Genomic DNA, 25,393 nt, shown 5'->3' with positions numbered 1-25,393 from the left:
AGGTTCCTACCTTAAGCAGCTCAATCCAGGTAGTATTTTATGTCAGAGCTGGGGGACAGGGGAAGCAGGGAAAAAGCACATCTATTTTTAGGGCTATTTTAGGTTGGAAGTTTTCCGAGAGCCTCCTTCATACAGATACAAGCTCTCCTGCTGGTAATAGCTCACCTTACCTGATCACTCTCGTTACAGTGTGTACGGAAACACCCATTGTTTCATGTTCTCTGTGTATATAACATCTCCCCACTGTATTTTCCACTGCATGCATGTGATGAAGTGAGCTGTAGCTCACGAAAATTTATGCTCAAATAAATTTGTTAGTCTCTAAGGTGCCACAAGTCCTCCTTTTCTTTTTGTGGATACAGACTAACACGGCTGCTACTCTGAAACTTGTCTATGAAAACACAAAGAACACTTTACATACCTGAGAACAAGTAATAACTTAACTCACAAAAAGTGGGACTATGATGGAATAAGAAGCCTGGAGCATTGTAATGGGATGGTTTAACTAACTTACCAAGACAGTCGGCTGTACAGTCAGCTGTGTGGTCCTAGCTACAGTATATAGTACATATACTCTTGAGAAACCATGCTCAGAAGACTGAAATGTCTAATCATAAGCAGCCTGTTATTGTAGGCCAGAGAAGTCACTAAGATCAGGGCTGCCCTGTTTCAAAATTCTGTACAGCCTCATTGAGAGAGCTTGTATTTTGTATTGACAGGGCATGCTCATCAGTTCTTTAAGCTTCTGCAGCTAGTGCACAGGGGATTTCAAAGTGAAATTTTCTTTCATTGTTATGCTTAACTCATTTAATTTTTGGGTCTGGCAATAAGCATTTTGCCCCATAAGCGTTTACATTACATCTTTAATGGGGCTGGTTAATGGGCTTCTGAACAAGTTTTCAGCAGCTTTATCCTGAAACTGTCAAGTCTGAGGACATTCACTTGACTTAGAATTGTGTGAAATATAAAGGGCGATAAGCCCTTGGGGTTTTCATACCTAAGTGTTCTGGCGACTGTATATCAAGATCATAGAAGAGTGGTCCACCTTCAAATACATATAAAACCTGTAAGTGGAATAAGGTGTTAGAGTAGGGATTTGCTCAAGTCCTGTAACAAACATGGGATACGTGTAACCTGCTCCACCTCCTTCCAGAATGTGTTTTAAGTCTAAATACATAAACGTAAACCAGTGATACTCAGACTTCAGTGGTTCACGAGCCAAATTAGTAATAAACATTACCCAAAAGAGCCAGAGTACTGCAAATTCATGGTTTCATTTACTATTTATATATATTTATATATATTTATATATTTATATCTATATATATACACATACAATTCTCACAGCAAAATGACTGACCAAGTATTTTATCAATTACAATTGGTTAACATAGTAAAAGCATCCTGATTGGTTAATAATTAAAATCACAGTGTTTTAATATTGTGTGCTGCAAAGAGCTGCAGGAGACGCATTGAAGAGCCATTTGTGGCTTGTTAGCCTCAGTTTGAGTATCACTTATGTAAACTGTTCACTTTGTATGGTTATCCTATATAGAAGATCATGGCACTTCAATTTCACTCTGTCCAAACTGCTGGCAATGGGTGCATTGGAAGAACTCTGACGTCCAACAGCACAGGTTTAAAACAAAGTCAAATGGATATTAGTGTTTCACTACCAGAACTAAACTTTATTTCCATTTTATTACATATTTGTATTTGATGTTGAGTACATTTAACACAAGATTTAAGTGAAGAATATTTACTCTCCACTAAACGAGTTAAGGAGGAATGTAAAACTAGAAAAAACAGTTTAAACTTTACGTTTTGAATTTTGGCAAATAAAACAAATACTTTTCTATTTTCTCCTCAGATCTTCTAAGATAGATCTTGTTACAAAAAGATTTAGCATCAGTTTCATAGCCATGCATCTCAGGAAAAAAAGAAGTCCTATAAAATCAATTTCTTATGCGAAGTACTAAATAAATTATTTAGAGTATTAACACAAAACGTCCAACTCCGATTTTTAAATACAAGCACTGTACTATAATTAAATGGGGATAATTAAAATGTCTCAATAGCTACAAATCTAATTATTTAAAGCAAACCCAAACATGCTGTTTGCTTCAGTATGGAAGAATTATGATATTGTAAGGTTCAAGCACTGTAGTAGGTTATATTTCACATCACTATCAACCCTTTGGTGTCCGACATGTCAAACGCGTGGTGGCAAGAGTTGAGGATTGACTAGCACCAGGTGGTTAAAGTACTAACATTATTTTAAAATGAAAGACACGACTTTCTGAAAGTGACATGCACAGCTTAGGAAATAAACTGAAATCTAGATATAATATCAAACCGTCACTTGTGTACTTCATGGTAGACAAAAAGAAAACAGTGCTTTCATAGCATATCCCCAGCTCTTAATTACAAAAATATCAGTTATGGGTAGTCAATAGTTATCAAAATCTTTATTGGTACAGGATGAAAACAGTTATATTTTTTTTTAAACCATACATCATAAAATTCTCTAATACGTATCATATGGAGGAGTGAAAGTCTCTATTCTATTGAACTGTTACTAATCCTATCTCTGGAGTTAAAGTCTTTACTGACCAAATATGAACAATATGGGTAACAGCAATAGAATGCAGATCCAGGGTGTGAAAAGGTCAGTGTTTATCATCTTACTAAAACTCTACATCACTGAAGTGTATAATCACATACAGTAAGAGTGAAAACATTTTTTTAAACAAATAAAACAAACTATTGCAACTGGGCTTAAGTGTTTTAACTTCAAATCCCGGAAACATCCTAGAAATATGACAAGTTCTTTGTGGCCCTTTTTGGTGTGACAATAAGAACAATAAAGTATGGCTTTTTAACCTTCCTTCAAATAAAACTATATTTTGTATTATCTCAATTGGTCTAAATTGTTTGATCTCTTCTAAACCATTTGTCCTGTAACATCGCTTGCTAATACATTAGAGCCAGAACCAAATGCAACACCTGTTCAATGATCAGTGACTTAGTTGCTCTTTAGCATGGATAACGTTACAGAAACCATTGCTTTTCTAAAAAAGGAGAGATTCATTTTCTCATAAGAGCCACTCTACAGTAGAGTCAAACATCTGAAAACTTGCTATGGTTTGTCTAAAAATCATTGACAGTTTTGTTCTCCAGCAGGTGTTCAAACAAGCATATGCAGAGAGTGAATAAAATCAAGCGCAGTGGACTAAAAAGTACCTTTCATATCTTTTGTTTTCATAATTATCCCTCTGTATCATGTCCCCCCTGGGGGGTTCATGTAAAAGGAGTTTGTCTAGCGTAATATTTTATTAAAGTTGTTTAACAAAAAATAGTTAAACATATTTATACAATTTAACATCCAGTCTGCTAAAAGGTAAATTAATGAAAAAAATACAAAAAGTAAAAAAAGTGCACTACCCAGTCCAGTATTTCACTTTAAAGTCATGTCACTTACAATATATGAAAAATAAACCCAGAAGTATAATTACTTTAAAATACACCGCTTCCATATTTATCAGTATTTTACACGTATATTCTGTAGTGGAAGAGGATATCTCTTAAAAACTTTACTCTTAAAATATTGAGGTGCATATGCCAAGTGGACTATACTTGACAAGAGACAAGTTGCAGTAGAGAATTCTTTCAAATTTGGCATTCCATTTACATACCATACACTGCTAGCAAGGCCTATACGTTTATAGTACCTAAAGATTCCAGCAAGAACAGTAATTTTCTTTAATGTAGAATGACTACTACAGATAACTACAAGGAACAGTGAGGTCAGCAATTCTATGGGTCTTAAGTACATACAAGTCCTGATTTAACCTTCAAATGGTACAATGTCACAAGAAACTTTAAGGCCATTCTTATTTGCTGATTAATGGACAAAAGGCAATGATTTTTCCTCCAAAATATTTTCTTGAAAGTCTGTGCTCATAAAAATCATGAAAAGTTGGAAAGACTTAATTATTGAAACTTTAAATATATTTTACACAATCTTGTTTGTACAAAAATACAAGTTAAATATAAACAAAGTAATCATGATAATTTCATGTAAATCCATTTTGTGATATTCTGTTCCATATAAAAATGTTTCTCTGCTCTGTCTCATTTGTGAAAAGATCAATACCAGATTGAATCACTACTGGCAAAGGGCCCTAAAAAGCACACTTCAGCATTAAACAGACTTTACATTGTAAGAACCATTTCCTAATTTCCTCTTTTCTAAAGACTGGTGCCAAAAAGGAAAGAAAAAAGGCAGTATGTCCATAAACCAACAAATAATTTGGCTATAATGCATCATAACACACAAACACAGAGATCTGTACAACAAACTCGTTAGCTATGCAGTACATACTCATTACACAGAGAGACATGGAATTAAACTTAATGAGGTGCCACTTCTAGTTCACTGTCCCTCAGGCTGGCATTTTTCCTTACTTCGTCAAACGAGTAAGACTTCATTACCTTTCCGTTCTTGAAGACCGTATGAAGGAGATCCTGTAACAGACACCACTTTGTTTCAGTGAACGTGAAATAAGATCTCTTTCAAGAAGAGGTGCTGAACACACATGTATACTAGTTACACTGTCAGATATAAACTTTTATATGATCCTGCAAACACTTATGCACTGCTCAACTTTACATATGAGTAGCCCTGTACACATCAATGGGACTTACTGATACGTAAAAATGAGCACCCACATAAAGTGTTTGTGAGATTGGGGCCTTAGTTGCTAAGAGACTAGCTTTTGTGTTTCTATTTGCAACTCTAACATTCTTAAAATCTTATAAATATTTTAGCCATATTATGCATGTGTAGTGTTTATAGTACAAAGAATTAGTATACACAATCTCAAAATAAATTAAGACATCAACCTCTTGTGCCAGGCCACTGCTGAAAGCACAAACTAAGAGTGGTGAAGATATTTCATACACTCTGCTAGAGCTATTAATAGGAAAGGTGAAGCTCACTTGACCAACACCTGACGAAAATTCTGATATTAGAACTAAGAGTGCGATCCAACATTCACTTCCCTCAGTGCGTAGAAGGACCAACACACTTTTCCCCTCTGGAATAGCTACTGGAAAAGCTGTTTGTAGCACCTGGCAGAAATCTCCTTTGCATATATCCTTGTATTAAACAGAGCATCACCAAAGAGACAAGCTGTGAGTTAGAAGTGTAACAAAAGCCAACTCTGTATAGTGTTAATGTGGACAAGTGTAGCTGCCATCACACAGACCTGCAATTTTAGTCAACCAGGCCTGGGGAGCAGTGAGTATTTTGTATTCCGCTTCCATTTAGTGACATTAATGAATAAGCCACTTCAACGCAGTAGGCAGCAAATCTTTCTTCCTTACCCGTTGTACTTGCTAGAGATGGAGGACCATATTTTGCCTGATTTTGAACAGACTCAAAGCTTTGCGGGTCCTGAATTGTGTTGTGATAAGGCCTACCTCCTATGATTGAAAGCTAGATACCTCCAGGATGGACAAGCGTGTTACTCAAAGCGTTACCAAAATATACCACCTCCTACAAAAGTGCCATGCAAATGCCTTTTCTCACTTTCTGGTGGCACTGTAAATAAGAAGAGGGCAGCATTATCTCCCATAAACGTAAAACTTGTTTATCTTAAGGATTGGCTAAACAAGAAGTAGGACTGAGCGAACTTGTAGGCTCTGAAGTTTTACATGGTTTTGTTTTTGAGTGCAGTTATAACCAAAAAAAAGTCTACATTTGTAAGTTGCACTTTCACAACAAAAAGATTGCACTACAGTACTTGTATGAGGTGAATTGAAAAATACTATCATTTGTCAAAAAATATACACTTTGATTTCAATTACAACACAGAATATATAGGAAAATGTAGAAAAACATCCAAAATATTTAATAATTTTCAATTGGTATTCTATTAACATTGCTATTAATTGCGATTAATTTTTAATCACAATTTTTTTTAGTTAATTGCATGAGTTAACTGAGATTATTCGACAGCCCTAGCAATTATAGATCTGTTTGAGAAATCTAAAGGCAAAAGTGATATATATTTACTAGAAGCCAATAAATACCTAGAGTGGCAGAAATTGCCCGCAATACAACAATATTCAAACTTCTGCGTAGGTTTCCAAATATTGCTACTGCCTATTGTTTTGCTTTATTGATAAAGACTCTTGTTGTCTGTGCCTTCCTTGCTTGTGAACAGGCAAGTCTATATGACTGCACCTTTCTCTTCTTCTTCAAGATACATCAGGTGGCTTCTATGACCAACTGTTCTGCAGTGAAGAGGTGTTATATAGCTGCCTCTGCCCTCACTTGTATGTTAGTTTAACCTGGAGAACAAAGATTCTAAAAATCTGTGCATAAATACTACTTAGGAAATTTCCTGTATACAGCCACTTCTTTACCTGGAGACAGTTAGTTGATCCAAAAAGACCAAAGGATTGCATGACTTCTCCAATCTCTCCCTGACTCTCTCCCCAAAAACTGCCCTGCCATTGTACTGTCCTGCCATATGCGGCTGACAATTCACACATTTGATCCCTTTATAAGGGCCCCTACTATTTGCACACAACTGCCTGTAAGGGGTTTCTTTAGAACACGCTAGTAACTGTTGTGATCACCTGCACCAAGCGTAACACGTCTGGTAACTCATGTCTTAACTGCTTCCTCAAAGAAGTAGGGTTAACATTCAGAAGAAAGTGGCTACTGGGCGAAGTGGCTGCAAAAGATAGGAATGGTCACTCCCCCTCCAAGAAAAAGTCCTTTCCTCAGTAAGAAATCAAAATCCAGTAATCTGATGTTTCTTTGCCAATCAAGCACTGTGGCTATTCAGAAAGCCTGGGCAACAGCTTACAGCATACACATTTCTCACCACCTCGCTCTTCAATTTAAAAGACTGCAACCAAATGTTTCCTCTTCCTGTCTTAGCATGCATATCACAGCCCCTGCATACATCCCTTCTATACCAAATTCAAGAGCCCATTTTAAATGTCAAGCCAATGCAGAGCTCTCAGTAGTTGTTTCGTCCTGCATTCAACTCATATCCTATCACCCACTTTTGACTTTGTATCTCCCCTCTTTGCTGAGCTCTACATTTGAAATTGCTTCTCTTGGCCTATGCAGTAAGTCACCTCCTTCCTCTCCTTCAAATCTACTGAGCCTGGCACTACTGATCAACTACAGCTTGCCTGTTCTCACTCTTGCACCCAAATGTTTAGTGTCTATCTGAACATGACTCAGCATTCCAAAAGGCAGTGAACTTTTAAATCCTCACCAGGTATTATGAATACATGCAGTGCAATGAAATGGCTAGAAGCCAGGAGGGCTGGATTTACTCTCCAATTTGCCTCAGATTTAGCTCAACACTTTGGGGCAAGTCATTTAATTTCTGCTTTTCTCCATCTGAAAAGTGGAGAAATATCAACTGGCAGAAGCACTGCAAGGCTAGTTTGTAAATCCTTGTCTGGAAGTCTCTAAGGGCGGCATTTTCTTAAGTGCTCACAACTGGCCTAACTCTCTTCCCTTTGAAGTTAAAGGAAGTTTTATCTCAGATCTCAACATGAACATAATTAGGCCTACGCCAATTGCTTTTAAAAATTCCACACAAAACCACAATTTGCATAATCATCCAAAATGTAATATTTAACCTGTAGCAAGTTAGGCAGTTATCAGATGTCACTTGATATCTGGCCAATTTCCTTGGTTATTTTGGGGCTACTAGGTGTGTGATGTGGCTGTATGAGGCCTTCCAATGTACCCCACTTCTCCCTACAGCTGGATCTTGCCTCCTCCCCTCAAATTAGATAAGAGGCAGGAAGGGTAAAGCATATACTGGGGTGCTGAAGTAGAAAGATAAGAAAGAGTGGGCAGGTGTAAGTCAGTGCAGGTGTACAACACCCTACTGGGGATGGGATCATTTTGAAAACGGGAAGATGAGAAGAGTCCTTCTGTTGAGAGAGGTTGAAAACATCCTGCCCGAGCCCCTTTTGCCTCCAAAATATCTAGTAGGAGTGTGCTAATGCTCAGTGATTCAGATCAATTCACTGAGGAGGCCTGCAGTCATCCTAATGGTAACACTGGTCACTGACGTCCCAGGTACATCTTGGAGAACACACTGGATTTATGTTGTAAAGGGGGCGGGGGGAAATTGGTGAAATAAGATGCATTTACTGAGATATTCTGTGGCCTCCAGAGTACAGTGTCAAGGGATTAATCGAAGTTTATGGCACAATTAAAGTCTTGAATTTAAATTTTTAGATGACTTTAATGCAGTTTTGAAGGCTATGCTCAGCGATACAGTATATAATGCCACACAGCAGATATGGCATCGTAGACTGAATGGAGCTAAAAAGGGCTTGAGAACAGGACAAGAACAGCAGCTTGGCTTTTATGAACATACCAGAAAGCCTTAATTTTTTAAAAAGGAAATTAATGAGGACATGTTCTCTAGAGGGTTCTTTTTTAAATGGATTTTTAAAAATCCAGTTTCTGGTAGACTCCAGTTGACAAAAGCCATTTAAATATTGAGGGAGTATTACAGAGGTTGCACTGTAAGAGCATTCTACATTTCATCAACAGACTGTTCAGATCTGGAAAAAGGAAGGCAATTTTCCCCATTCCTTTCCTATAATCCCAACTGAAAATACTAGAGAGTAAAACTAAGTGATATCTACAGTGCAGGTTATACTGATTTTGCTATAGATGGAGCTTCTGGGATTATTTGGTAGAGGTTATTGGTTGAATATGAAGAAGACTGAAAACAAATCTCAAAATCAAGCTTAACTATCTAAGCTACTTTCTCTCAGTTTGGGTTAGCATTGGGAACAAAGTCATCTACTTCTGAGGAAGTCATAAGTCAGAATACATACATGACCATATTCTTCAAGATCCCCCTTGCCTTCCTCTAATGTAACAAAATCTCCATTGGGTGTCCTATGTAAAGAGAGTCGACCTTTCTTTGACCTTTTGTTAGGGTCTGCTACTGGATCCTTAAAGACATTCACCTGGAAATCACAGTGAGAAGAAGTTAGTATAAGAGGAGATATTCAAATGAGTGCTCATGCACATCATGCAGATGGTGCCAATATGTGATTGAAATGTGAAGCAATACAAATATAGTAAAACCTCAAAGATGTGAACACCAGAATTACGGACTGACTGGTCAACCAGACACCATGTGAAACTGGAAGTAACCAACCAGGCGGAAGCAAAAGAAAATACTGTAGTGTGTCTGTATTGCATGTTAAAGGTGGGCACATGTGGGCTCCCTGTCCCCACCACCATGTGCGAGGCACCCACTTATAGCTAGGAGTTGAAGATGCTGTGATTCACAGGCAAAGCTGCGAGCCCCCACTGCCAGCCAAAGCAGGAGCAGCACTGGGGTCTGCACTGCTTTCCTATAAGCCCTGGGTGTTGTTTTCACTTCCCCTCCATTGGCCAATCGGGAGGGGGACAAGCTTTCCCAGAAAGAAGCTGCCTGCAAGAAAGCTGCATAGCTGCATCTGGAACCTGGCCCGGAGTGTGAACTGCTGGAGCCAGAGCTGCATTCGGAGTTACGAACCTTTCAGAGTTATGGACAATCTCCATTCCCGAGATGTCCATAACTCGGGGTTTCCACTGTAGTTTATATGTGATAAAATGAGTGAAAAAATTAGAGGTCATACCCCAAGGCCATTGGTCACCACATAACTGCATTTGAAGGAACAATTCAAGAGATCCCTAGTTAATTTCTGCAGCAAAGCGCCACCAGATCCAAAGGAAACATTTTCAATACTCCATTTATTCTTCTTCATTCCCTCCACAATCTGATAAGAAAAAGAAACAGTGATAAAGGAATGTACTTTAAGAGCTGGGTTGATAAATGTCATTTTTCATAATATTTTATTGCACATTTTGAGAAGATGCTCTTTTACAGACAATTAAGCCAGCTAGCATTCATATATCAAGAAGATATATGTAAAATATTGTCAATACCTGGCATGCTGTTCAAATTTTTAATACTTTAGTCTGAGATCATTATAAAATGTTACTGCTGGAGAACTGTTATCTGCACTGTAACATGCAACATAAAACACCACCCCCTCCCTTCCCAAGACAAGAATAGTACAGTAATGCAACACCCAGCCATAGAGCCCTAAAGCATATTATTTCTTTGCTCAAATTAATCCTTCATGGTGGCATTCAAGAGCCTTCTGATGGTTGTCAAAATTGTGGGCCAACTCTAGATTCCAAAGAAGCTCAAGTTATAGGATGTGTTCTGAAACAAAGTGATCATTTCACCCACCAACACCAAGAGAGGGGCTTTGCTTGCCTCTACCCGGAACTGCAATAGAGCAATTCTTCCTAAGGATATGCAGCCTAGAATTAGTTGTATTAGAGATTTCTAGGATGGTATTCACGTGGTAGAGCATTTGGTTTACCCTCTTCTTCAACCAAAGTTCTTGAGCGATTCTTGTTTGGCATATTCAGCTGTTTTGCCATCTTTTCTGAGAGTTATCAGAAAAAAAGTTAAATGCAATCCCATCAGACAATTTAAAAACTTACCATAAATATGTCTTCTCATAACACAAGAATCCTCTAGTCTAGAGTCATGATTGCTGTATTAGCCCTACCCACAATGGCCAGAGAAGCTGATTGGTCAAAGTTCTGTTTTCCTGAACTGCTCCCCTATATGAGCTTGGAAAGCATGTCACAACCAAGGTCAAGAAACTTTCAGTGTTTGGAACCACCTATAAACATACTACTAACCAGAGTCTGAAAGTCCCAGATGAGAGGATTCTTCTGTTATGAAGGGACAGTTTACACTTAAATTACACTACATTAAAATTATTTTACTCTCTCACACAGACAATCCCTAGCCTGTAGTCATGACTGATGAGAAGTGACAACCAGGCCATCCAGAGAAAGAGAAGGGGAAGAGCTAAATGAAAAAAGAGACTGGGGGAGAATATGCGGTGTTCTTGTAGCCATGTTGGTCCCAGGATATTAGAGACACAAGGCGGGTGAGTTAATAGCTTTTATTGGACCAATTTTTGTTGGTGAGACAAGCTTTCCAGCTTACACTGAGCTCTTCTTTAGGTTTGGGAAACATGCTCCAAGTGTCATAGCTAATTACCAGGTGGAACAGGTTGTTTAGCATTAATTAACACATACAGTATTTCAATGGGCCATTCAAGGTGAAGTGGCCAGTTAACACCCCTCCAGTCACAGGGGGAGAAATGAAGGAGGGAAGTAACTGGGGGTGGGGGGGAGGGTGTTTAGTGGGTTATAGAGTGTTGAATGGTCCTTGAAATGTGTGTGTTAACAACTTATGCTCAACAACTTTGTATTTAAGGGTGACACTTTGAGCATGTTTCCCAGACCTGAAGAAGAGCTCAGTGTAAGCTTGTCTCTCACCGACAGATTTTGGTCCAATAAAAAGGTATTACCTTAGCCACTTTGTCTCTCTAATTAGGGGAGAATGGCTAACTAAAAGATCTAGCAGTCCAAAGCAGCAAGATCTTCAGCAGCCTTTCCAGGATATTTAACATGCCAAACTTTCCCCTTGCATGATTTGTTCAGGGCCTTAACCTATGACAGGGAAGCTTGAAGGTAGTGACACTGAACATGACTGTTTGCAGAGTTGCAGAGGCTCCTTTAAAACGAGAGGGTCTAGCAGGATGAAGGGTCATTACACAAAGTAAAAATTATTTCCCCATGCTATTCCCCCCCCCCACACACACTGTTATTCACACCTTCTTGTCAACTGTTTGAAATGGGCCATCCTGATTATCACTACAAAAGTTAGCCCACCTTAATTGATTAGTCTTGTTATAGTTAGTATGGCAACACCCATTTTTTCATGTTCTGTGTGTATATATCTTCCTACTGTATTTTCCACTGAATGCATCCGACGAAGGTGGTTTTAGCCCACGAAAGCTTATGCCCAAATAAATTTGTTAGTCTCTAAGGTGCCACAAGTACTCCTCGCTTTTTTTGCTGATACAGACTAACACGGCTACCACTCTGAAACCTACAAAAAAGGGACACCCTGTCCGCGGGATAACATTCAGACTATGGTAGACTTTGCCAGCCAGTCTCAGGCCTGGTCTACACTACAAAGTTAGGTCGATGCAAGGCAGAGTACTTTGACCTAGCTGTGCATGCGTCCTCTCTTAAATTGGGCTACTGCCGACACAACTGCCCTGTTACACCAACTTAATACCCCCACCTCCCCGAGAGGCCCAGAGCCAAGGGTGATGTACTTAGGTTGACGCAGTGCGAGGGTAGACACTGCGTTACTTACATCAACCATTACTTGCCTCCAGCTGCTGGAACAGGCGGGAAGAACTGGGCCTCCTGGGCCTCCGGGGAGAGGAGGCAGTGCAGGCGCAGCTGAACCAGTCATAGAAACGTGGACATCTCTGAGTAGACTGCTCTAGGGAGCGGGAGAAGGGCTACAGCAAGGAGCAGCAGCGCCACATGAGAGCCAAGGAGCCATAGCATGCATACCAGAAGGCCAACAACTGATCTGGTGCCGAGCTGCAGACCTACCACTTTCACAAGGAGTTGCATTATATCCTCCGCGGAGACCCCACCCCCCCCACCAGCACTGTGGCTGCCTCAGAGGAGTCCCAGTCAGAGGCCCAGTCAGAGGCCCCTGCTGTGAACTGCAAGGAGGCGGAGGTAGAAGAGGAAGAGTATGGGGGACAGGAGATTGGGAGGATCCAGGTGCACAGCAAGCCAGGATCTGTTTTTGACTCCACCGCAGTCCAGCCAGTCCCACCAGTTGAGCACAGGCAAGCCCAATGCAGGGGAAGGAACTTTGAGCAAACGTGTAGTTTGATTTTAAAATTACAGGAATGCTTCCCCCCCTCCAAAGTAGCAGAACACATCTTTTGACATCTCATTAAATTTACTCATGCTAGAAGAGAGAGTGGTACAACCAAGAAAGGAAGAGTTGCTATCTGCTTTTCATTCTCCTCTAGATTTAGGCAGGGTGGTCCATGCGGAGCAGTATATGCACAGGGATGTCCCATAAATCCTCCGGAAAGATCTCAGTGAAACTTTCATGGAGGTACTCTGCAATCCTCTGACAAATGTTTCTAGTGAGGGCTGCCTTATTTCTTCCATTGCGGTAGGACATTTTCCCACAGCACCCAGCAATAAATTCAGCTGGCACAAGCTAGCAGGATATGGGCCTGGGCAGCATCAGGTCACCAGCAGCAGCTGCACGGTCTCTGCCTCCGTTACCCTCAGGACTGAGGTATCAGCTAAAATCACCACTGCCTGTGGAAAACAGTGCCAGTATTCAGTGTCATTGCCCTATACTACCAGAATCATGCAACCGAGCTATTACTACCTCATTTCCCCTTCCCCGGTGGGCCATACTCACCCTGGCTGGTGCCGAGCAAAAGCACAAACAATCGCAAGCAGAAGTGAGAATGGAGTGCTTACAACTTTTTGGGAGTAAAGGGAGTGTTCAGCATTTTAAGTTTTGCTTTCCCTAATGAACACACTAACAATAGTACCTTTTTGTTTTATCTACAGCTGCTGCCATTGTGGCCTTCAGGTTCTCCCCCTCCACACCTGCAGAATGCCTGAGTCAGACAAGCAGGAGAAAGAAGAGGTCTCAGGGTGACACATTCCAGGAGATCCTGCAAGCCAGGGGGGAACTGAACACTGAGCTCAGGGCCTGGAGGATCACCATTGCCGATAGCCTGGGGAAGGATGGAGTAGAGAGGAGAAAGATGCAGGAAAAGGAGAGGGACATGCAACAGGACATACTGGGACTTCTCAGGAAACAAAGATGCTGCAGACTCTAGTGGACCAGCGGGTTCAACAATTCTATGCTCGCCTCCCTCTGCAGCCCATGGCAAACTCAATATTGAGACCTCCCTATACCCCACTCAACATTTCACATGGTATCACAGCTCGCTAAAGTACTCCTACCACTCCACCCTGGGACACTGAAGACAATCAGATATACATCATCTGTGGCTTTCACAGATCCGTGTGTGTAGCTGAAACGGACATGAATGTCCTTCCTCTTCATACGTTCTGTTCTCTTAATTACTTAAGTTTTAAATGTTTAATTGCCTGTTTGTTTTTTTCACAGATTTTGGTCAGAATTAAATTCTGTTTTTTGTAACATAATTCAATTTATCATTAGGGCTACGATTTTTCCATGGAGATGGCGGAGGTCACAGAATCTGTAACTTCCAGAGACCTCTGACTTCAGCCCACAGCAACTGGGAGTTGCAGGGTCCCCCTGCCTCTCCCGGATGACAGCAACTGTGGTGGGGCCCCCCACAGCTCCCGGCCACTGTGGGGACCTTGGAGCTCTGAGCCCCCAGAGGCAGCGCTTCCAGCAGACCCCCTGCTGTGGGCGGTGTGGGGACCCTGCAGCTGAGCTCCCCATTTTGTCATGGATATTTTTAGTAAAAGTCGCAGACAGGTCACAGTCTTCTGTGAATTTTTCTTTATTGCTCGTGACCTGTCTGTGACTTTTACTAAAAATATCCATGACAAACTCTTAGCCTTATTTGTCGTTTTTAGTTCACAACATACACTGGCTGGTGCTGAGAAGTTCTGAAAGCGACCAGTTACCTGTTACTGAGCAGTGTCTCAACTCAAAAAGATCATTCACAAGCAATATTAATAAGTGCATTGACAATGCACTGTTCCTACATATAAAGCTGTTGCCACACAATTCATACCAGTCTGCAAACAGGAGGGCCAGCTAGAGCACAGTACACCAACACACTACTCTGGTTCAGTATTAAAATGCTATTTCAATGCCCCCCCTTAGCTGTATAGCTCTGCACTGAGCTCCTCTAATAGCCCTCATACCTGGCTGTTCAAATTCAGCAGACAGCCACTCCACCTGCTGCTTGGTGAAAACTTTTTCCCCTTTGCTTCACAGATATTACACAGCAGGCAGCTAACCATTGGGATATTTTTCTCACCAAGGTCCAATCGTCTGAGTAACCACCACCAGCAACTCTTCAAATGACCAAAGACACATTCAACTGTTATTCTACACCTGCTGAGCTGGTAACCAAAGTGTTTCGTGGTGCTGTTGAGTTGTCTCGCTTCATGAGCCATGGGAGCAAAAGGAAGGCTGAGTTCCCAAGGATCATTACTGGCATTTCAACATTGCCAATGGTAATCTGTGTTCTTAAAGATGTGAGCATCATGCACCCTCCTTGACCAGCCCATAATGATATTGGTAAAGCATCCTCAGTGATCCACCAGTGCTTGCATTACCATAGAAAAGTAGCCCTTTCTTTGACATACTCTGTGGCAAGGTGGTCTGAAGCCAAAATAGGGACCTGCATGCCATCTACCCGACTGTAGTTCTGGATCCCCACGGCTGCAAATCCATTACTACATCCTGCATATTGCAGAGAGTCAGAGTCCTGCACAGCAGGAGGCACTTGAGGGTCCTGCACATTTCTGTGACAGTAGCCCCCATGGTGGATTTCCTGACTCCAAATTGATTACTGACTGACTGGTAGCAACCTGGCACTGCAAGTTTCCACAGTGCAATTGCCACTCACTCTTCCACTGTCCCTGCAGCTCTCATTTTGGTGTTCCTGTACTGGAGGGCTAAGGTAAGCTTACGTGTAGCTCACGAAAGCTCATGCTCAAATAAACTGGTTAGTCTCTAAGGTGCCACAAGTACTCCTTTTCTTTTTGCGAATACAGACTAACACGGCTGTTACTCTGAGATCCAGGTACGTGGCCTTGCGCTTCTAAAAGTTCTAAAGCCATAGCTCATCGTCCCAATCTGCATGATGAGGAGATCCCACCAGTCACTGCTTGTTTCTCTTGCCCAGAACCAGTGCTCCAGCATCTGCAGCTGCTCCATGACCACCACCAACCACCTTGAATTGTTTCGCACTGGTCCCACAGCAATATGCTCTCCAAGGAATCGTCATGTTCCCTGTGTTTCTTCTTGTAACTCTGCAAATACTGCAGGATGATGTCCCCCATGCTTGCAACATTCATGACAACAGTGCAGAGCTGTACAGGCTCCATGTTTCTATCAGAGATGGCCAAAACCAAGGATGCCCATGAGGGTTTGTGGGATTTTGAAAAGACGGTGCAAAAATTATGAGACAGATGAAATTATGGGATGAGAATAATGCATTATGGGAAGTTGACCCATGCTCCTAGTCACCCCTGCCCAACTTGTTTCGGCTTCATCATGCATTGCCAAAATTCCCAAAAGACAGTGCACTGGAAGATGGGATACCTACCCATGATACACCACATTCTGCATCGATACAAGGGCTCCTGGTGAGTATGCACACCACTGACACAAGGAGCCATCTACGCATGTGCATAAGCAACGTACTAACTGTGGCAGCTGTATGCTGACTTAACTTGAGTCAACGTAAGTAGGTAGTATAGACATGGCCTCAATTTACAAGTGGACCATCCACATAGAGGAGCACTAAAGTTCTAGACTTACCCTTACAGGATATGGTTTAAAGCCTAAAGCCATGACAGGGAAGCCAACAGGTAGTGGTATAGGAAAAGGCAACACACACAGCACAGCGGCTGAGACATAACGTCTCAAGGTTATGCTCCAGACTTCCTCCCACCAGGTCTTTAGGGGCAACATCTCCCTCTAACACACACCTCTTTAGAGAATTTCCCCTGCCTCAGTTCCAGCATATACAGATTCCTCAACCTGACAAGGAGACAGGAACGTCAGACCTCCCTGTAGTACTTCCTTTTAATGGAATCTTCTTGAGGCATCCTGAAAATTTCTCTTCTAAATCTCTAAAAATCATATTGGTTTTAACAATGAACTTCACTCCTCTGGTGCCAATGACTAGGGGACTCTGATTTGGACACTACTTCCTAGAGAGGAGCATGAGCAGGAAGGGACTCTCCTTCCTTGGAGGATTAGAGGCTTTCCTAGAAGCCATTTGCAGAAGGGGAACCAGAGGACGGCAAATGACTCAGAGTTGTTAATTAGGTCTGAATGAGGGAGATTCTCCAAGAGCCTCTGGAATAACTGAAGGAGATAAGGAAGGGGTAGGAAGAAGAACTGTTTGTGCAGACTCCTTTCAAGCACAACCTCCAAAAAATTGTTAGAAGATGGCCATGAGCAACATCTAATTCAGAAACACGAAGCTGCTTGGGAGGACCAGTCATTCTGGGGGACACTCCCAGGTTAACAGGCATTACCAGTGCAGAGTGTGGCATAACTGGGCTCTGTTTGACTGGTGTAGTAGAGTGGGGCAAGAAATCACAACTACAGGGTTGGTCCCCTTCAGCCAGCATCCAGCCACATGCTTCACCCCGTTCTGTCCATGGCATCCCTGGACAGTTGGCCGCCTTATGCTGTGGACACATTCTCGATTACCTCAGCTGATGAGCAAACACATTTGGATGAAAAGTTGGCTTCAGCCCATCCACACTCCCATCATGAGGGATCTTCATTAGTCAGAATGATCTGGGGAGGGGGGGGGGGGGGAGAGGAATAGTATGACCCTGGCTAACGCTATGGCAAAAAGTTCTGATTCTACCACTGACCCTTCTGCTGAGATCCACATTTGGTGCTTCCAGAGGAGGAGCAGAAGGGGAAGCAAATAGAAGAGGAAGGAATTACTTACACCAAAAACCTCAAAGGTCTGCAGCCTTTCCTCAGAACAACGCCACACAGAAGAGTTTCTCATTGTGGTGAAGGCAGCAAGACAGAGGGCACGTTGTACTTTTCAGCTCATACAGAGGGAGCAATTCAGGTGTCTAGATTTTGACCAGCTAACCCAGGGGTTCTCAAAACTTCATTCTAACATGACCCGCTTCTGACAATAAAAAATTACTACCTGGCCCCCAGGGGGGGGTGGGGGTGGGGGGAAGGAACAACACACGGACACCAAAGCCTGAGCTCCCCCAAGCCCCGCCACCCTGGGTGGGGAAACCCAAAGTCCAAGCCCCAGGCAAGGGGCCAAAGCCAAAGCTCAAGGGCTTCAGCCCCAGTTGCAGGGCCTGAACCTGAGCCCCATCACCCAGAGTTGAAGCCTTTGGGCTTTGGCTCCAAGTAGTGGGGCTTGGGCTTTGGCTTCAGCACTGGGCCCCAGCAAGGCTAATGGAAGCCCTGGCAACCCCATTAAAATGGGGTCGCAACCCACTTTGGGTCCTGACTCTCTGAGAGCTGCTGAGCTAACCATTTCCATTGTAGGCATTGTTAGTCTATCAGTCATGATCCCAAACTAGAGGATTCTCTAGTATGAGAATTTAAATATGTCTGGAAATCGAATGCTCAAAAGATAATCTCTTGAAGATCTAGTATATTTTGCAGTTAGCAGATTGGAATGACTTAAAAGTGAAAACATCAAAATAAGAAGTCAAACAGAAGGTTCCTTACCTGTGCTACCAGTACCCCCTATTAAAACAAAGAATTTTAAAAATCCAGTTTACATTCTTCCTGCTGTTTTTGTTCGCTTCAACTAGTTTGGACAGTGAACTAGACTGATCAGTTAATTTCTCATTCTAGGTTTTCATAGCATGCCCATCACCACAGTACTGTACCTGGTACATGACACTGTAGTTACATTTGAGATTCCAACACTGATGTGGAATGTTTAAAGTTAAAACAAACTTTCAAGAAGTTTAAAAGAAAAGTAATCACTATGAATATGTATATACAGATAAAATCCTGTAAAACTATTTAAAAATGTTTTATTCTACATGAAACCTACAGTGCTATATGTAAAATAATTGAAAGTGCCTCTTTAAAGCAATCCCAGCATTGATATCCTATACATCAGCATGGGAGATGCGGTGTTATTTAAAACAGGAGTAAGAATGCCTTTGCAGTTTAAATAAGTATAAACTTGGTTCTCTTATACCAAGCGTTATGACTGTTTTTATTCTCGCAGGTAATGCTATGCTGCTAAAAGGCTTGGGGGAGGAGGGGAGGAGAGGAGAATTAATATATATATTTTTATATCCTACATTTTTGGGATCTGAATAGGAAAGTAATTTAAATACAGACTTATCCCTTGTGTCCATTTCCTCTCACATTAGGTATCAGAAACAGTTTTTCCCTGTCCTATTTACACCTTGCAGAACAGCACTGAATCTCCATATCCTGAAGAACAAGGTTCCACCTCCTTTCCCGCATAAATATATATTTTAAAAGACTAGTTATGATTTTGTGATAGACTAGTATGACACTAATTGTTGCCTCCTAGAATTTTGTCAGGTTAAGGAAAAAAAGTCTTACCAGAAGCTCACTGGCTTTCTTCTGGAAAGACTGAATTTAGTGGGCCAAATTCATCACTGGTGTAGCACCATCAGAGGTCAGTGGAGTCAAACCAGCAATGAATATGGCCCAATATATTCTAACTCACAACTGAATTCTGTTTAACAGTTGTTAAATGTAGTTTATGGTCTCCAAGAACAGATGCTGGAAAAGTTTAACAATCAATCAGACATAATTATGTATTAAAGAGAAGAACACGCCTAGGGGAATTCTGCGCCACTGCGCATGCACAGAATTCATGTCCCCCCAAGATTTCTTTGCTTCCCCACCGAAAAATAGCTTTCTGATAGGAAAGCAAAGGGAAGCCACAAGAGTAGTCATGCGACCCTCCCCAGCAGTATGTTTTGGGTGTCCAGGGCAGCCAGTACAGAGGTAAATCACTGTGGGGTAAGGGGTGGGACTGGGGAAGACCCGGCTGGTGGCTCCTACCCTGCGCCGGGTTCGGCCGCTAGCCCTGGCTGGGGAGAATGGGACTTCCTCTTCCCCTGCACAGGATCCAGAGCCAGGTCAGACCCATCCCCAGATTTCTCCAAAGGCTGCAGGAAGTTCTGCAAACGCCTCACCCATCACTCCTTAGCTGCAGAGGGAGGGATCACTGTATTGGGAGATGCTCCCCCATCCGCCCAACCCCCATGCATCCAGACCCCCCCAGATCCCCCACCGAGCCCCACTCCCCCTGCATCTGGACCACCCCAACAAGCCACCCACACCCAGATCCCCACTCTACTAAGCCCCAACCAGCTGCACCTGGATCCCCACACCCCATTGAGCCTCCCTCCCCCACATCTGGACCCCTCACTGAACCCCCACACCTAAACCCCCTTCTGAGCCCCAACCACCTTCGCCTGGACCCCCTTGCAGAATCCCATTACCATTGCACCCAGAACTCCCCAACAAGCCCATGTGCATCCAGATTACCCCACACAGAACCCTCTCAACCCACACCTGGATCCCCCCACACTAAGCCGCTCCATACTTGGATCCTGCTGGGCTGAGCCTGCCTTCCTACACCTGATGCACTTGGCACACAAGGGCAGGGCCCTGGGGTGTTTCTGGGACAGGCTCGGTCCTTGCGCTGTGTCAGGGTTAAGTGCAGCCTCACTGCTGAGCCATGTCCCTGGTTGAGAGCTGCAGAGTGATATCCTACCTCTGTGCACCAGTGGCCTGTATTCCCCAATGCGACGCTGGAGCGTCCACATGTATTTGACAAATAAAACCTGCAGAATTTTGAAATACTGTGTGCAGAATTTCTATTTTTTTGGCGCAGAAAGCCATCAGGAGTAGAATATCCAGATTCAGTTATTTCATGCTTGCTGTTATCACAGTTGTGCATGATACAGCAAGACTATTCTCGTCAAATCACTGTTTCTGTCAAACAAACCAAGAAAATCAGATTTGCTTTTCAGGGTTGTCATAGCATGAATTTGTTAGCTGTTTTCCATTACAAGGCAATCTTCCCACCAATGACTCTGTTACTTAATATCCCAACTAGCATGCTCTCTGAGGATTTGTCAGTGACATGTAAATACCTTTGCAGCTTTGTTGTTTGGGCTCATGTTCGTGGATCTCAGATTATACATGGTTTATCAAACTGAACAGATGCATGACTCCCACCAGTGTGCCACTGCTTTACTGCCACTTCTGTGGTCTAGTTTCTCTAGTCCTTAATTCAAAAGAATGCAAAGCTGCTCAGACCTGGTGAACTGGAGTTCCTGTGGGTACTTTCCAATATCTAAGAGGTTTCACTGAACTGAGTATTTCCTAATTTATTTTGCAGCACTGCAGCAGTATTTACTCAGGTGAAAACGATGAATGCCCTATGCAATGCTGCTATTCATTTTCAAAGCAAAAGGCATTAATCTTGTGATGGCCTGACTCTTAATATCAAGTAACTGATGAAGTGCAGAAATAAGATTAACCAATCCTGTTCTGCACTTCCTTTCATCAGATACTTGCAAGTTTGTCACTAGAGTTTCCAGGAGGTAATAAAAACTTCGGCTTCTATTTCGCTGAAATTGTACTTTAATTTTAACAGTAAGAAATGATGTGCCCATCTCTCAGACTATCAGGCACCAGCAGTTTAATGTGGTATAATTTTGCATAAAACATGGATTGTTCAATTATTCTTATTGGCTGGGATTTTAAAGATGCCACCCCCACCACATTTAATACTAACAATGGTTTGTAGACACTTTTGCATTTGCTTTCAAAAGTATCTCCTTCAAAAAGCACAAGTACACCTTGAAAGTTTGAATGCAGACATTTAAATTTACAACCTAACAATCCAAACTAGTTAATTACTACTGTTGTCACAGCACAAGTCATGACTGGCACACTAGACACAAATAAAAGGATAGATCTTTGCTCTGAGTTTAATCCTAATTAGTTTCAACATGGGAGGGATAAAGGAAACAATGAGGCGACGGAGGAGAATAAAAATTACAACCATGAGATTAGAAAATGTATTTTAGGTTATGCTTTTTTTTAAAAATTCCTTGTGGTTTTAATAAAATTAATTTATGCGTTCGGGTTTGTAAGCAGTGCCCAGAATGAAAGCTAGGAATGGGTCAGTAAAGAACCATTAACATCTGACTAATTGTAATAGACTCCAGATTAAAGGAGGACACTGCCAATTTCACCTGATATATTAAGAAACTTCATACCTCTTGCAGCGTGTTGATATCCACACCATCTCCCTGAATAACTCTGATATAAGGGGGCAACACCTTGTAGCCTTTTGCATTTTCTACAACAGGGAACTTCTTTCCTAAGATCTCCAAAACCTGTAGAAAACAAAATGGAAGCAATTCTGTTTCTACATCTCTCACTCTAGCAAAGTTAAACACCAAATCCATTAAACTTAATAGAATTAATTTTTGTTAGCATTTTGAGTACATGGCTCAGAGCAAAGCCATGCTGTACTTTAAATACTCCAGTCATTGTGCAGAGGGTGGTTTAGAAGAAAATGGCTTAGGAGACAATAGGGTCTGTATAGTCACATGACTAAAGAGAACTAATCACACCCAATCCCCACTTCTTGCTGCATAACCACAAATTGGCAGCTAGACTCTCCTTAGTAGGTCGACCCAGCATATTATTTTCTCTCTCTCTCTCTCTTTTTTTTTAAAAAAACATTTCTTTACTTTACACAATGCAAACAGTGGATGTGCCCTTCACGTTGCTCAGCTCTGTTAGCACCATACGCCTCATGGAGTAAGGATTGCTGTCCGAGGTCTCAGTTTAAACTAGCAATACTCAAAATTTAGATCGTGATCCACACTGACTTTTTCATGGTTCTGAGAAAGAGAAAGTAAGCAAAGTTCCTATGGTGATCTAGCACTTGCCCTAGAAAAAAAAGTACCCAGACAGGTTAAATCTGTATTTGTCCTAGTAGACAGCCAACATATAATAGCACTGAGAGTTACTCTAATGGAATGGTATTGTTAGCTTTTATGATATGATTTTTACATTCAAGAGTGTGTGTTCTAAATAGCTTTACACTTCTTGTGTGGCATAATGCGATGACCTGGAAAACCGCATGGTGACTTGCCTGCCTGGGGAAAAAGTTACACATCTCTCCAGGCATCTAGATAGACTTATGTGTAGCACTGGGGAGGAGCCAGTGGTCATGGTATGACATAGGGAAGGATAGGAGAGAGGTCCTGGAGGACGAATTTAGGCTGCTAGGTAAGAGATTGAAGTCCAGGACCTCCCTGGTAGCGTTCTCTGAAGTGCTTCCGGTTCCACGTGTAGGGCCAGTTAGACAGGCAGAACTTCAGGGTCTAAATGCATGAATGAGACGATGGCGTAGGGAGGAGGGAACTGGGAAAACTTTTGGGAAAGGGGGAGCCTATACAGGAAGGATAGCTAAACCAGATTGGAACCAGACTGCTGACACTTAAAATTAAGAAGGTTGTAGAGCAGTTTCTGAACTAAGGGCTGGGGAAAAGCCGACAGGTGCAGAGGAGCATGTGGTTCGGACAGAGATATCCTTTAGGGGAGGATCTATTAATGGAGATTCGTTATGTCCTAGTAAGGAGGAGAGGATGGAAGAAGAAAAAATACAGGTAGGATCTGATGAGAAACAGTCAAATGAAAAAAAAGTACCGTTCAATCACATCATGTAATGGCAGACAGCTAAAAAGTGACAAGTTTTTAAAGTGCTTATATACAAATGCTAGAGTCTAAATAATAAGATGGGTGAACTATAGTGCCGTGTATTAAATGAAGGTATTGATATAACAGGCATCACAGAAACTTGGTGGAATGAGGATAATCAATGGGACACAGTAATACCAGGGTACGAAATATGTCAGAAGGACAGAACAGGTCATGCTGGTGGGGGAGTGGCACTAAATGTGAAAGAAAGCGTAGAATCAAATGAAGTAAAAATCTTAAATGAACCAAACCGTACCATAGAATCTCTATGGATAGTAATTCCATGCTCTAATAATAAGAACATAGCAGTAGGGATATATTACTGACCACCTGACCAGGATGGCTATAGTGACTGAAATGCTCAGGGAGATGAGAGAGGCTATTAAAATTAAAAACTCAACAATAATGGGGGATTTCAACTATCCCCATATTGATTGGGTACATGTCACCTCAGGACGGGAGATAGTTTGACACTTTAAATGACTGATTCTTGGAGCAGCTAGTCCTGTAATCCACAAGAGGAGAGGCAATTCTTGATTTAGTCCTAAGTGGAGCAAAGTATCTGGTCCAAGAAGTGAATATAGCTGGACCCCTTGGTAATAGGGACCATAATATAATTAAATTTAACATCCCTGTCGTGGGGAAAACACCACAGCATCCAACATTGTAGCATTTAATTTCAGAAAGGGGAACTACACAAAAAAATGAGGTTAGTTAAACAGAAACTACAAGGTACAGCACCAAAAGTAAAATCCCTGCAAGCAGCATGAAAACTTTTTAAAAGACACCATAAGAGAGGTTCAACTTAAATGTACACCCCAAATTAAAAACATAGTAAGAGAAACAAAAAAGTGCCACTGTGGCTAAGCAACGAAGTAAAAGAAGCAGTGAGGTAAAAAGGCATCCTTTAAAAAGTGGAAGTTAAATCCTAGTGACGAAAATAAAAAGGAGCATAAACTCTGGCAAATGAAGTGTAAAAATATAATTAGGAAGGCCAAAAACGAATGTGAAGAACAGCTAGCTAAAAGACAAAGCAACAGCAAAAAATTTAAGCACATCAGAAGCAGAAAGCCTGCTAAACAACTAGTGGGGCTACTGGATGACTGAGATGCTAAAGGAGCACTCAAGGATGATAAGGCCATTGCTGAGAAACTAAATGAGCTCTTTGCATCGGTCTTCATAGCTGAGAATATGAGCGGGATTCCCAAATCTGAGACCTTCTTTTTAGGTGACAAATCTGAGGAACAGTCCCAGATTGAGGTGTCATTAGAGGAGGTTTTGGAACAAACTGATAAAACTAAACAGTAATAAGTCACCAGGACCAGATGGTATCACCCAAGAGTTCTGAAGGAACTCAAATGTGAAATTGAAGAACTGTAGTCTGTAACCTATCATTTAAATCAGCTTCTGTACCAAATGACTGGAGGATAGCTAATGTGATGCCAATTTTTATACAGGGCTCCAGAGGTGATCCAGGCAATTACAGATTCTGGTAACCCTGACTTCACTACCAGGCAAACTGATTGAAACTATAGTCAAGAACAAAATTGACAGACACATAGATGAACATAATTTGTTGGGGGAAGAGTCAACATGGTTTTTGTAAAGGGAAAGCATGCCTCACCAATCTGCTAGAATTCTTTCAGGGGTCAACAAGCATGTGGAGAGGGGGATTCAGTGGATATAGTGTATTTAGATTTTCAGAACACCATTAACAAGGTCCCTCACCAAAGGGTCTTAAGCAAAGTAAGCGGTCATGGGATAAGAGGGAAGGTCCTCTCATGGATTGGTAACTGGTTAAAAGGTAGGAAACAAAGGGTAGGAATAAACGGACAGTTTTCAGATTAGAGAGAGGTAAATAGCGATGTCCCCCAGGGGTCGATACTGGGACCAGTCCTATTCAACATATTAATTAATGATCTGAAAAAAGGGGTAAACAGTGA

The 25,393-nt window shown here is 41.8% G+C and overlaps 1 protein-coding gene across 1 annotated transcript in view; it reads right to left on the bottom strand.

Annotated features, from left to right (window-relative positions):
* Positions 1–2,451: 2,451 nt before the first annotated feature.
* The window catches only part of NAMPT (nicotinamide phosphoribosyltransferase), a 61,973-nt gene continuing 39,031 nt past the window's right edge, over positions 2,452–25,393 (bottom strand). The window contains exons 8-11 of the mRNA XM_084635591.1: positions 21,956–22,075; positions 9,691–9,831; positions 8,896–9,030; positions 2,452–4,527 (exon numbers count right to left, since the gene is read on the bottom strand). Of these exons, the coding sequence (XP_084491717.1) occupies positions 4,414–4,527; positions 8,896–9,030; positions 9,691–9,831; positions 21,956–22,075 (510 nt within the window). The 3' untranslated portion in view covers positions 2,452–4,413. The remainder of the gene's footprint in view (positions 4,528–8,895; positions 9,031–9,690; positions 9,832–21,955; positions 22,076–25,393) is intronic.

Source organism: Lepidochelys olivacea (genome assembly GCF_965140295.1).
Source record: "Lepidochelys olivacea isolate rLepOli2 genome assembly, chromosome: 1".
Classification (NCBI taxonomy): Eukaryota; Metazoa; Chordata; order Testudines; family Cheloniidae; genus Lepidochelys; species Lepidochelys olivacea.
This window is presented reverse-complemented; position numbering and strand designations above follow the sequence as displayed.